This window comes from Pristiophorus japonicus, chromosome 7 (assembly GCF_044704955.1).
Source record: "Pristiophorus japonicus isolate sPriJap1 chromosome 7, sPriJap1.hap1, whole genome shotgun sequence".
Taxonomy (NCBI): domain Eukaryota; kingdom Metazoa; phylum Chordata; class Chondrichthyes; family Pristiophoridae; genus Pristiophorus; species Pristiophorus japonicus.
In genome coordinates, this window is record NC_091983.1 from 49,905,238 (window position 1) to 49,918,211 (window position 12,974).

Consider the following 12,974-nt stretch of genomic DNA (forward strand, 5'->3'; position numbering starts at 1 on the left):
GGCGCGACTCATCCATCACAAGGCGAGAGCAGTCCCGTACATGATGAGAGAAAGGGTAGAGATCGAGCTAGACCAGCTGCAAAGAGAGGGGATCATTTCACCGATTGAGTTCAACGAGTGGGCCAGTTCTATCATCCCAGTCCTCAAGGGAGACGGCACCGTCAGAATCTGTGGCGATTACAAAGTAACTATCAATCGTTTCTCCATGCAGGGCCAACACCCACTACCAAAGGCCAAAGACCTCTTTGCAACGCTGGTGGGAAGAAAGACGTTCATGAAGCTGGATCTGACTTCAGCCTACATGACGTAGGAACTAGAGGAATCATCGAAGGCCCTCACCTGCATCAACATGCACAAAGGTCTTTTTGTTTATAACAGATGCCCGTTTGGAATCCGATCAGCGGCGGCGATATTCTAGAGAAACATGGAAAGTTTACTGAAGTCGGTCCCGCACACCGTAGTCTTCCAGGACGATATCTTGGTCACAGGTCGGAACAGTCGAGCATCTGCAGAACCTGGAGGAGGTTCTTAGCCCAAACAGGTATCGATGCATTTTCTTTACCCCATAGACACACGCTAACGCTTATTTCTCAATCATGCTGTAGGCTCTCTCAGCCTTAGACAGACTCCCGGATGCATAAGCAACCGGTTACAGTTTCCCGAAATCATTAGCTTGTTGCAATACACACCCGACACCATATGACAACGCATCACATGCTAGTACCAAACGCTTACATGGCTCATACAACGCAAGCAATTTGTTTGAGCATAACAATTTTCTCACTTTTACAAAGGCATTTTCTTGGCTTTTGCCCCAAACCCATTCATCCCCTTTTCGTAGTAAGATGCTTGAAGTGCATTTTCCTGGCGCCTGAAGTGGAGTTCTTGGGAAGGAGGATTGCGGCGGACGGCATCAGGCCCACCAACACGAAGATGGAGCGATCGAGAACGCACCGAGGCCACAGAACTTGACGGAGCTGCGGTCATTTCTGGGGCTACTGAACTACTTTGGTAATTTCTTACCGGGACTCAGCACACTGTTAGAACCACTGCATGTCTTACTACGAAAAGGGGACGAATGGGTTTGGGGCAAAAGCCAAGAAAATGCCTTTGTAAAAGTGAGAAAATTGTTATGCTCAAACAAATTGCTTGCGTTGTATGAGCCATGTAAGTGTTTGGTACTAGCATGTGATGCATTGTCATATGGTGTCGGGTGTGTATTGCAACAAGCTAATGATTTCGGGAAACTGTAACCGGTTGCTTATGCATCCGGGAGTCTGTCTAAGGCTGAGAGAGCCTACAGCATGATTGAGAAAGAAGCGTTAGCGTGTGTCTATGGGGTAAAGAAAATGCATCAATACCTGTTTGGGCTAAAATTCGAATTGGAAACTGACCATAAGCCACTTATATCCCTGTTTACCAAGAGTAAAGGGATAAATACCAACTCATCGGCCCATATCCAGAGATGGGCGTTCACGTTGTCCGCATACAACTATGCCATCGGCCACAGGCCAGGCACAGAAAACTGTGCCGATGCTCTCAGTAGGCTGCCATTGCCCACCACGGGGGTGGAAATGGCGCAGCCCGCAGATCTAGACATGGTTATGGAAGCATTTGAGAGTAAGCAATCACCCTTCACTGCCTGGCAGATCAAAACCTGGATAAGCCAGGACCCCTTAGTATCTCTAGTCAAAAGCGGTTTGCTTCACGGGAGCTGGTCCAGTGTCCCAGTGGAAATGCAGGATGAGATAAAGCCGCTTCAGCGGCACAAAGATGAAATGTTTATACAGGCAGACTGCCTTCTGTGGGGCAATCGAGTAGTGGTCCCAAAGAAGGGCAGAGACACCTTCATCAATGACTTCCACAGTACCCATCCAGGCATTGTAATGATGAAAGTGATAGCCAGATCCCATGTGTGGTGGCCCGGTATCAATGCAGACTTAGAGTCCTGTGTTCATAGATGTAATACATGCTTGCAGTTAAGCAATGTACCCAAGGAGGCGCCGCTAAGTTTATGGTCTTGGCCCTCCAAACCGTGGTCTAGGGTACACGTCGACTATGCAGGCCCGTTCTTGGGTAAAATGTTCCTTGTGGTTGTAGACGCGTACTCCAAGTGGATTGAATGTGAGATAATGTCGGTGAGCACGTCCACTGCTGAAAGCCTGCGGGCCATGTTTGCCACACATGGCTTACCCGATGTCCTGGTGAGAGACAACGGGCCATGTTTTGCCAGTACCGAGTTCAAAGAATTCATGACCCGTAACGGGATCAAACATGTCACATCTGCCACGTTTAAACTAGCGTCCAATGGTCAGGCAGAGAGAGCAGTGTAAAACATCAATCAAGGCTTGAAGAGGGTAACCGAAGGCTCACTGCAGACTCGCCTATCCCAAGTCCTACTTAGCCACCGCACGAGACCCCACTTCGCTCACTGGGATTCAACCTGCTGAACTGCTCATGAAAAGAGCACTTAAGACAAGGCTGTTGTTAGTTCACCCTGATCTAAATGAACAGGTAGAGAGCAGGCAGCTTCAACAAAGTGCAGACCATGATAGCGCAAATGTGTCATGCGAGATTGAAATCAATGATCCTGTATTTGTATTGAATTATGGACAGGGTCCCAAGTGGCTTCCCGGCACTGTTGTGGCCAAAGAGGGGAGCAGGGTGTTTCGGGTCAACTTTCAAATGGACTCATTCACCGGAAACATGTGGACCAAATCAAACTCAGATTCACAGACTATCCTGAGCAACCCACCTTGGACCTTACCTTTTTTGATCCCCCAACATACACACCAGCGGCAACCGGCACCACAGTTGACCACGAAGCAGAACCCACCATCCACAGCAGTCCAGCAGGGCCCAACACACCAGGCAGCCCAGCAAGGCCAGCTGCACAGCAGCCCAGCGAGGGCCCCAACAAATGTTTCTCCAATACCGGCTTTCACATCGAGACAATCAACCAGGGCAAGGGTCCCAGATCGACCCACATTGTAAATAGTTACTCTATTGACTTTGGGGTGGGTTGGGGGGGGGGGGAATGGGTGGGGGAAAGAGTGTCGTTATATATGTAAGCCTGTATTTACCCTGTACAACCACCAGAGGGCTCATCCCTTGGAGGCCCAAGAGATCCCATAATTTAAGGAGGCCTCACAGGTTAGAGAGGCACTCTGGAGACCTGCAATAAAATACTAAGGTCACGCTTTACTTTGAGCTCAGTGTTCAGTCTGACTCTTTCTCCATACATAACACTAGTGGTGGCAGAAAAGTGGACTAATGGTTGACAATGGCATAGTGGAGACAGGCAGGCGATACTGCTCCCTTGGAAAGAGATACTGGTCCTGCTGCAGGAGGTCCCCTCAAAAAGTCGGTGAACCTATTGCAGCCGAAGGCTACCTTTCAGTAAAAGCATAGATGCAAGCTGGAAGGGTTGCAACATTTTACCTTATTGTCTGCAATATTTCTCTGGGACCATTCCAACCAGCTATTAACTAACCATATTCCAGGCTCAAAACCTAGCACCAGAACAATTCTGAACAAAACCACACAACAAATGCTAATTATTTTGTACAACCTGAATGCAATTACTGTACTGTACAATTTCACCAAATGCAATTAAAATATGTGGGGGTTGTGTGTTGGAATACCTTGTTCAGTACCACAAATTCGGCTGGTTTAAAAGGTACTGCTTGTGCCATCAAATGTTTGCAGTCCTACCTTGCATTTGCAGGTGGTGCAGGAGTCCTCCTTCCACTCCTCATTGCTGGAACGTTCTGTTTCCTTTCCATCAGTGCAGCCGGATTTACTGAGACGTCCTTCAAGTTTTTTAATCTGTGGAAAGATATGAACTAGCATGATTGGAAGCAAGGTGATCCCAGTCTCCCAGGCCAGGAGGATGGATCAAACATTGTCCTGCAAGTGCAGCAAATGAACACTACAGTGACACCTCGTGCATGTTTGAAGTGTGATATATTATGAGGTGCAACAAGAAAAATTATTTATGCCCCTTTGCAATCAACCGCACTTTGGTGAGCACACAAAATTGGACATCAAAACCGTTTTGCCAGTCAAGGTTCTGTCATTAGAAAAATGACTATTCTTAAATAGAATGACACACACTGTCGGGTAACTGAAAACAATATCAACGATTTAGACCCAGACATTACTGTTGGCCATCTTAGTGGACAGATGCTTAATACGTTTATGAAAGAGAATTTTTCTTGTTGCACCTCATATCATATCGCATTTCTAAGATGCTCAACGTGAAGGGGTATATTTGAAGGGAAAAGAAACAGTGAAAGAAAATGTATACTGAATGGTTAAAGTTCTTAACAGAGTGAAGGTGCAGAGATCTAGGTGTGCACATATATCAGGAGAGAAATTGGTCCACAATTCGCCTGTTTGGTGGGAAAAGGACCCAGAAAAGGACCGATTTATCCCGATTCTCTGCTTTCTGTTCGCCAGCCAATTTTCTATCCATGCTAATACATTTCCTCTGACTCCTCGTACCTCTATCTTCTGCAGTAACCTTTTGTGTGGCACCTTATCGAATGCCTTTTGGAAATCTAAATACACCACATCCATCGGCACACCTCTATCCATCATGCTCGTTATATCCTCAAAGAATTCCAGTAAATTAGTTAAACATGATTTCCCCGTCATGAATCCATGTTGCGTCTGCTTGATTGCACTATTCCTATCTAGATGTCCCGCTATTTCTTACTTAATGATAGTTTCAAGCATTTTCCCCACTACAGATGTTAAACTAACCGGCCTATAGTTACCTGCCTTTTGTCTGCCCCCTTTTTTAAACAGAGGCGTTACATTAGCTGCTTTCCAATCCGCTGGTACCTCCCCAGAGTCCAGAGAATTTTGGTAGATTATAACGAATGCATCTGCTATAACTTCCGCCATCTCTTTTAATACCCTGGGATGCATTTCATCAGGACCAGGGGACTTGTCTACCTTGAGTCCCATTAGCCTGTCCAGCACTACCCCCCTAGTGATAGCGATAATGATAGCTGAGCGTCACAGGCTCCAAGCCCAGGAAAGCGGCAGTTCCGCCACAGATGCCGAACCACGGATATTTCCGGATCAGAGTGTCCCAGATCCAAGAGGTTGAACCTGTATATACTTTCTTTCATCGTTTTTTTTTTCTCCCTTTAAATATACCACTTCATGTTACGCTGGGTTTTAAAGTAACAGAAGGGAATCCCGTATGGAAACAGTAAAGTTTTGGCTGCTAATATTGCCTGCAGTAATGTCGAGGATGAAGCATCAACGCTGCGTATGACACACTTATAAAGCTTTGAAAGCAGTTGCACCATGGTGCCTCAATGAGCAGCGAGAAAAGAAATACAATCTCCGATGTCACCCTTCTGTCGGCCTTTGAGGAGTACGGTTTAGTTCCTCCAATTTAACTGTGCATTAGGTTTAGGACTGTTGAGAAATACTGAGACTGCCTCAGACATCTATCAGCACAGGCACCAACTTTAGTTGGGGTGGGGAGGGTGCGGAGGGGAAGAAGCAAGTTCCTTTACCTTGATACACCTAAATTTTTGCTGGATTTGACATTGGGGTCCTTAAAACGGGTGTTGGACATCCGATTAGCATATTCAAGCTTGTATTAGGCGGACGGCCTGGGTACACGGAAGATCCTAGTTGCCAATTTGGAAATTGGTCTCCCCAGCGTGACTTTTGCTCCCAAAAAGCAGGCGCGCTGTTGACCAATTTCTCTCATATCTGCACTCCTAGATCTCTCTGTTTCTTCACTCTATTAAGAATCTTAACCATTTAATATATACTTTCTTTCACTGGTTCTTTTCCCTTTAAATATACTACTGGTGCAGCGCCTAAAATCCGGAACCCTCGGAATCGAGGCCGTGATGTCAGAAAACAAATCCGAAACACCCGAGCCCAGGTTCGGGTATTTCCAGATTTCGGAACGTCAGAAAGGTGGGGTGGGGGGGGGGGGAGGGGGGGGGCGGGGCAGCGATTCCCGCCGAAGATCTGTTCGGGCCACTTGGCCTCGCCGAGGAGGATGTCGTCGGGCGGGTGAGTGAGTGAGTAGGTCCCGAGGTGAGGTAAGGGCAGCGGCGACGAGGCGAGGCGAGGCGGGTCCGGATCATTTTACGGATCCCGGACGACTCTGCCGCCGATTGGTCCGGAGTCCTGATTCCGGATTCTCGAGGCTGCACCTGTAGTTCCTGCACTGAATTGTGTCTGCATTACCTGCCCACTCGACTAACCTGTCTATTTCCTCCTGCATTCCTCCTCACAGTTTTACTGTGCCCTCTAACTTACTTTTAGCCAACTTCAGCAATGTTTTCTCTTGCATCTAGCTCCAAGTCAGCTATGTAAATGAAATTCCAAGAAAACTAGAACTCTTATCTATAAATATATTCTCACCTGATTTTGGAGACCAGCAATAGTTCTCTGTATTTCAGTTATAAAGTCCTGGAAATCATTTATGACGGCATCGTCTTTTTCAGAGGCAGATTTCAATGACATGGTTACATTGTCAGTGTGAAATGCTTTCATCAGAGAACTGCCAGGACATTTAAAAAAATATCATATTAGTAAAAATCAGGTGTAAACAAAAGTGTGTTGTGCCCAACTAATTTTGCCACTTGCAGCTAGTTAAACAACAATTTATTCACATCTGTACTGACCAAGCTGATAGAGTGGGATGCCTGGAAGTTCACAAGATAATTAGGGATGCCGAAAGCCCATCTTAGTTTATCCATCTAGAAAGACCTTAAGCTCCCCATTGCTGCAGAATTGGGCACCATATTCCAGCTGAGGCATACCCAGCAATTCCTAGCTACATGAATGTATATTTGATGGAGGCACTGTTTAGTACTGTGTTAGCCTTTTTTCTTTAAAAAAGGCTTATTTAGAGACAGCTAAGCGGAAAGAAGCTCAATCCCCCTTGACAATTTCTAAAGACTTTTGTTCGGCCCTCTCTTGTGCCATTATCAACTGTTCTCCCCATTAAAAATCAAAAATTCCTCCCTCCCCCCCCATATACCCACTCCATGCCACCTTAAATAAAAAGATAAGCAACACAGTCAAACAGTCAAATCATCCTCATACTGCCACACCCACATTCTTCACACTCATTATCTTTCCCTGTGCCTCTACCTACTGCTGATCAGTGTTGCTATACCTGTATGAACTCCTCCTGCTTGGGGTGGTGTAGCCATTCCAGCATTGGCACAGGGGAGGACATAGAGCCACGAATGGCACAAATGCAAACTGCTCGAGCTAACTAAAATGAATTTCACCACTCTCCAAAACTTGTCAGCTGCGGTTTTAAAATATGCTGTCCAAAACGATAATTTTTAAAAAATTCTCTTTAAGGTGGTTGCTGCCTTTAAGGCCCCAGAAGTGTCCAATCCTCCAGTGCCCTTCACGGCTATACACAGTGGCACACCATCAGAGATAATCTAAACAGATACACTTTCATAAGTCTTTCAATTTTCAAAAAAAGGCAAGAGTACAGAGCACCCGCTCAAGTAAAGGGTCACTACCGCTGAAGGGCAAGTAAGGATGGGAGCCAGTGCGCCCACATTGAGAATATCCCCATAAAAAGAAATAAAAAGACTAAAAATTAATTCAGAAATCTTTTTTCAAAAAATTAGATTATCTGGAGTTTTAAACTTAGGCTAGCCATGGATTTGGAGCACATCAATGTTAATTTGAAGCTCTTCAACGTCCACTGTTATTTTTTATTAATCCCAGCTTTTGTTGAAATATTTGAAATGCTTTGTAATTTATTCCCAGTTTCCAACAATGTCCTCATACCCTAACTAACAGATTATGCAACAGAACTCCGCTGGCAACTGAAATTAACCTGGAACGTGTCAGGCTTTTCATCATTTTTAACGGTGTTTCATCCCGGAAGCTGTATTTTGGCGAACGTTTGCCACGGAAGTGGTGTGACAGCGCATTGAATTGCCCTCTGGTCCTGCAGTCTGGAGAATAAAGTAAAAGATTCTGTTAAAATACTGGGTTAAAAAAAAAAGACACACATAATATTGCAATTTAATACCGTGCCAGATTCAGAGATAATAACCCTTCACTACTCTCCTGGGATTATTGAAACTTCTAATTCTAGGCTGAGAGCATTGCTTCACATTCATAGCCAATTCTGAACAAGATTGCACTGGCTTAAAAGAACTCTTAAAATTGTGTTTACATCTCCTTTCAAGTCAACTAGCTTCGATAGAACAGTGCTGGTGACTGGTATTCTCCCTCTGATAATAATCTTGAATTAAAAATCCTTTAAGTCATAAAGCAAAAAAGCAAACAAACATGCACTTTGGGCTCAAAATGACAAGATCATAGTTTAATAGAATTACTTCATAGTAGCTCCTTTATCATTTGCTTCGACATACTCAAAAGCAAAATTCCACGTCCCTCTTTCCCACACAATCTTGACTTTATATCGTCCCACTTCATCTCTTCCTGCATTTTAATCAATATAATAACCTATGACTAATCATTGAGACAAAATAAGTTTGCTTGCACTAAAATGCATTAGTTTAATTGTACTTTGGGTAAGATGCAATAATTTAAGGTCATTTCAATAATGAACTTGAGGTCATGTGATTAGGAACTTTAAAAATAGGGTGCTAAGTAACTTCTCAATAGCATTAATGAACTGTATTTATTTTATCATCATCATAGGCAGTCCCTCAGAATTGAGGAAGACTTGCTTCCACTCTTAGAATAAGTCCTTAGGTGGCTTAACAGTCCAATACGAGAGCCACAGTCCCTGCCACAGGTGGGACAGATAGTCGTTGAGGAGAAGGGTGGGACAGGTTTGCCGCATGTTCTTTCTGCTGTCTGCGCTTGTTTTCTGCATGTACTCGGCAATCAGTCTCGAGGCGCTCAGCGCCTCCCTGCATGCACTTCCTCCACTTAGGGTGGTCTTTGGCCAGGGACTCCCAGGTGTCGGTGGATATGTTGCACTTTATCAGGGAGGATTTGAGGGTGTCCTTGTAACATTTCCTCTGTCCACCTTTGGCTTGTTTGCCATGAAGGAGTTCAGAGTAGAGCGCATGATTTGGGAGTCTCGTGTCTGGCATGCGGACAATGTGGCCTGCCCAGCGGAGCTGATCATGTGTGGTCAATGCTTCAATGCTGGGGATGTTGGCCTTGTTGAGGACGCTAACATTGGTGCGTCTGTCCTCCCAGGGGATTTGTCGGATCTTGGAGTCATCGCTGGTGGTATTTCTCCAGCGACTTGAGGTGCCTACTGTACATGGTCCATGTCCCTGAGCCACAGAGGAGGGCGGGTATTACTACAGCCCAGTAGACCATGAGCTTGGTGGTAGATTTGAGGGCCTGGTCTTCAAACACTCTTTTCCTCAGGGGGCCGAAGGCTGCGCTGGTGCACTGGAGGCAGTGTTGGATCTTCTCATCAATGTCTGTTTTTGCTGATAAGAAGCTCCCGAGGTATAGAAATGGTCCACGTTGACCAGGGCTGTGCCGTGGATCTTGATGACTGGAGAGCAGTGCTGTGCGGCAAGGACAAGGCTGGTGGAGGACCTTTGTCTTACGGATGTTTAGCGTAAGGCCTATGCTTTCGTATGACTCAGTAAATACGTTGACTATGTCCTGGAGTTCAGCCTCTGAATGTGCGCAAACGCAGGCATCGTCTGCCTACTGTAGCTCTATGACAGAGGTTGGGGTGGTCTTGGACCTGGCCTGGAGACACGAAGGTTTAACAGGTTCCCACTGGTTCTGTAGTTTAGTTCCACTCCAGTGGGGATTGACTGAGGTGGAGCATGGCAGTGAGGAATATTGAGAAGAGGGTTGGGGTGATGACGCAGCGCTGATTGACCCCGATCCGGACGTGGATGGAGTCTGTAATGGATCCGTTGGTAAGGATCACGGCCAGCATTTTGTCGTGGAGCAGGCGGAGGATTGTGACGAACTTTTGGGAGCATCCGAAATGGAGGACGACGCTCCATAGACCCTCACAGTTGAGTGTCAAAGGTCTTTGTAAGGTCAAAGAAGACCATGTATAAGGACTGGTGTTGTTCCCTGCGTTTTTCCTGCAGCTGTCCCGCTGCAAAAATCACGTCTGTTGTGCCCCGTAGGGGACGAAATCCGCATTATTAACGTGATTCGTGGCAAATCAAAAATATAATCAGACAAGGAAGTTTATAGTCACATCCATGAGCCTTGCACTCACTTTTACTTTGAAAGAGACACAAGTATCGGTAGCCTGAATATGTCAGGTCCAATGGAGCCGGAGGTTTGATAAGTACCCTTTGAAGCAGATAATCTTAGCGATTTGCTCTTTAGTGGTTAGAATATATCAGCACACAAATCATTTAAAGCTAGCTTACCTCTCTATTTCTCCACGTAAAAGTCTCCTTTACTTTTAGTTATTTTATCTTCTTTCAACATAATGGTTTTTCAGTAAGTTATTTATACACTTGGCGTCACTCCTCAAATTTTATGCTTTTTTTTTTTACTTTGGCTTCAACATATTCCTGTAGTTCAATATTGAATGTCCTACTTGCACCACGTTTCTTGCAACTGAATGCAAGATTATTCCGGTTTAACTTGAATCAGATTTTAAAGACTATAAATGATCGCAGGTCTGCTAGAATCTGCTTCACGAGGCATTTGTAGTCACCCACAAACTGGACTCACCCGGAAAAGGGAACTGCCTTGGCTTCCAAATGACTCTAAATAGGGCACATGGGAGTACACAGTCTGACCATGTAGGTGTGGCGAAGTGTTTTTGGAAATGCACAACTTTCACACAATAGGGTCATTTAAAAAATGGTGGCCAACAGCATGAGCAACTTTCTGGACTGCTTTCTGAAGCATTTTTTCAAATTGTTAGCAACTGAATAACCAATCGAAATGAAAAAGTCAAATGTTATGCTTATGATAAAGTACTGAGAATGTTATTCTACTTTTTGCAGCTGATGTCTGTCATAGGATAAGTTTTTGCAAAACATAACTTCCTTTACTCAAGCTCAACAAGGTGACTTTGACAGATTGATGACTCCCTCCTTCTGCACCGATATTTCACATACTTGGCGTCCTTGTGACTTGAGAGATTTCCCAATTTAGTGCCAAATTGCACCGATTGAGTAGTTTTGTACTGTGGGCTCACTTACAAAAACTGGTTATGGTATCTCCAATCTCGTTTCAGACAAAGCTTTTACAGCAGGCCGAGAACATGACATAAGAACACAGGAGTAGGCCATACAGCCCCTCAAGCCTGCTCCGCCATTCAATAAGATCATGGCTGATCTGATCATAGATTCAGCTCCACTTCACTGCCCGCTCCCCATAACCCGTTATCGTTTAAGGAACTGTCTATTTCTGTCTTAAATTTATTCAATGTCCCAGCTTCCACAGCTCTCTGAGGCAGCGAATTCCACAGATTTACAACCCTCAGAAGAAATTTCTCCTCATCTCGGCCCCTTATTCTAAGATCATGCCCTCTAGTTCTAGTCTCCCCCATTAGTGGAAACATCCTCTCTGCATCCACCTTGTCAAGTTCCCTCATAATTTTATACGTTTCGATAAGATAACCTCTCATCCTTCTGAATTCCAATGAGTAGAGGTCCAACCTATTCAACCTTTCCTCATAAGTCAACCCCCTCATCCCTGGAATCAACCTAGTGAACCTTCTCTGAACTGCCTCCAAAGCAAGTATATCCTTTCGTAAATATGGAAACGAAAACTGCATGCAGTATTCCAGGAGTGGCCTCACCAATACCTTATATAGCTGTAGCAAGACTTCCCTGCTTTTATACTCCATCCTCTTTACAATAAAGGCCAAGATACCATTGGCCTTCCTGATCACTTGCTGTACCTGCATACTATCCGTTTGTGTTTCATGCACAAGTCCCACTGTACTGTGACACTTGGCAATCTTTCTTCATTTAAATAATAACTTGCTCTTTGATTTTTTTCTGCCAAAGTGCATGAACTCACACTTTCCAATATTATACTCCACCTGCCAAGTTTTTGCCCACTCACTTAGCCTGTATGTCCTTTAACAGATTTTGTGTGTCCTCCTCACACATTGCTTTTCCTCCCATTTTTGTATCATCAGCAAACTTGGCTATATTACACTCAGTCCCTTCTTCCAAGTCATTAATATAGATTGTAAATAGTTGAGGTACCAGCACTGATCCCTGCAACACTCCACTAGTCACTGGTTGCCAACCAGAGAATGAACCATTTATCCCGACTGTTAGTTAGCCAATCCTCTATCCATGTTAATATATTACCCCCAACCCCATGAACTTTTATTTTGTGCAACCTTTTATGTGGCACCTTGTCAATTGCCTTCTGGAAGTCCAAATACACAACATCCAGTGGTTCCCCTTTATCCACCCTGTTCGTTACATCCTCAAAAGAACTCCAGCAAATTTGTCAAACATGACTTCCCCTTCATAAAACCATACCGACTCTGCCTGACCGAATTTTGCTTTTCCAGATGTCCTGCTACTGCTTCTTTAACAATGGACTCCAACATTTTCCCAACCACAGGTGTTAGGCTAACTGGTCATATTTGTGCGGCATGAAGTAATTTCAGCTTCAGACTGATGCTATGCTGGCTGTATAAACCATGAACGAGGGCCCAATCTAACTTCAGAGCAAAGCAGAGCAGGACTTCCCAGGGGGGACTGTCTCATACCACTTCTATTTGACACCACATGGTGCATAAATCCAATGCCGTGTCCAAGCTGCTTTGAGGTTACCAAGTGTTCAAGGGGTCCGTTGGATGCTGTGAGCACTTTGCAAATCCACCTAACCTCAATTTAACTGTTTGGAGTGTGGAGATTCTCCCCTCCCTGCTTCCCAATGTTTACATTTTTAAATATTGGGAGGAGGTCTGGTCACACCTGTAGCCACATGTGCAGCATGCACACCACTATCTCATGGACAAGAACATTACTGTTCCAGTCAGATATGGTTCTGCCTAGCTTGAA

The 12,974-nt window shown here is 44.9% G+C and overlaps 1 protein-coding gene across 2 annotated transcripts in view; it reads right to left on the minus strand.

Annotated features, from left to right (window-relative positions):
* The window catches only part of LOC139267116 (peroxidasin homolog), a 324,156-nt gene that overhangs the window by 4,671 nt on the left and 306,511 nt on the right, over positions 1–12,974 (minus strand). For both annotated transcript variants that reach the window (XM_070884937.1, XM_070884936.1), the window contains 3 exons: positions 7,853–7,973; positions 6,406–6,544; positions 3,715–3,828 (listed from right to left, as the gene is read on the minus strand). In XM_070884937.1, coding sequence (XP_070741038.1) covers positions 3,715–3,828; positions 6,406–6,544; positions 7,853–7,973 — 374 coding nt within the window. The remainder of the gene's footprint in view (positions 1–3,714; positions 3,829–6,405; positions 6,545–7,852; positions 7,974–12,974) is intronic.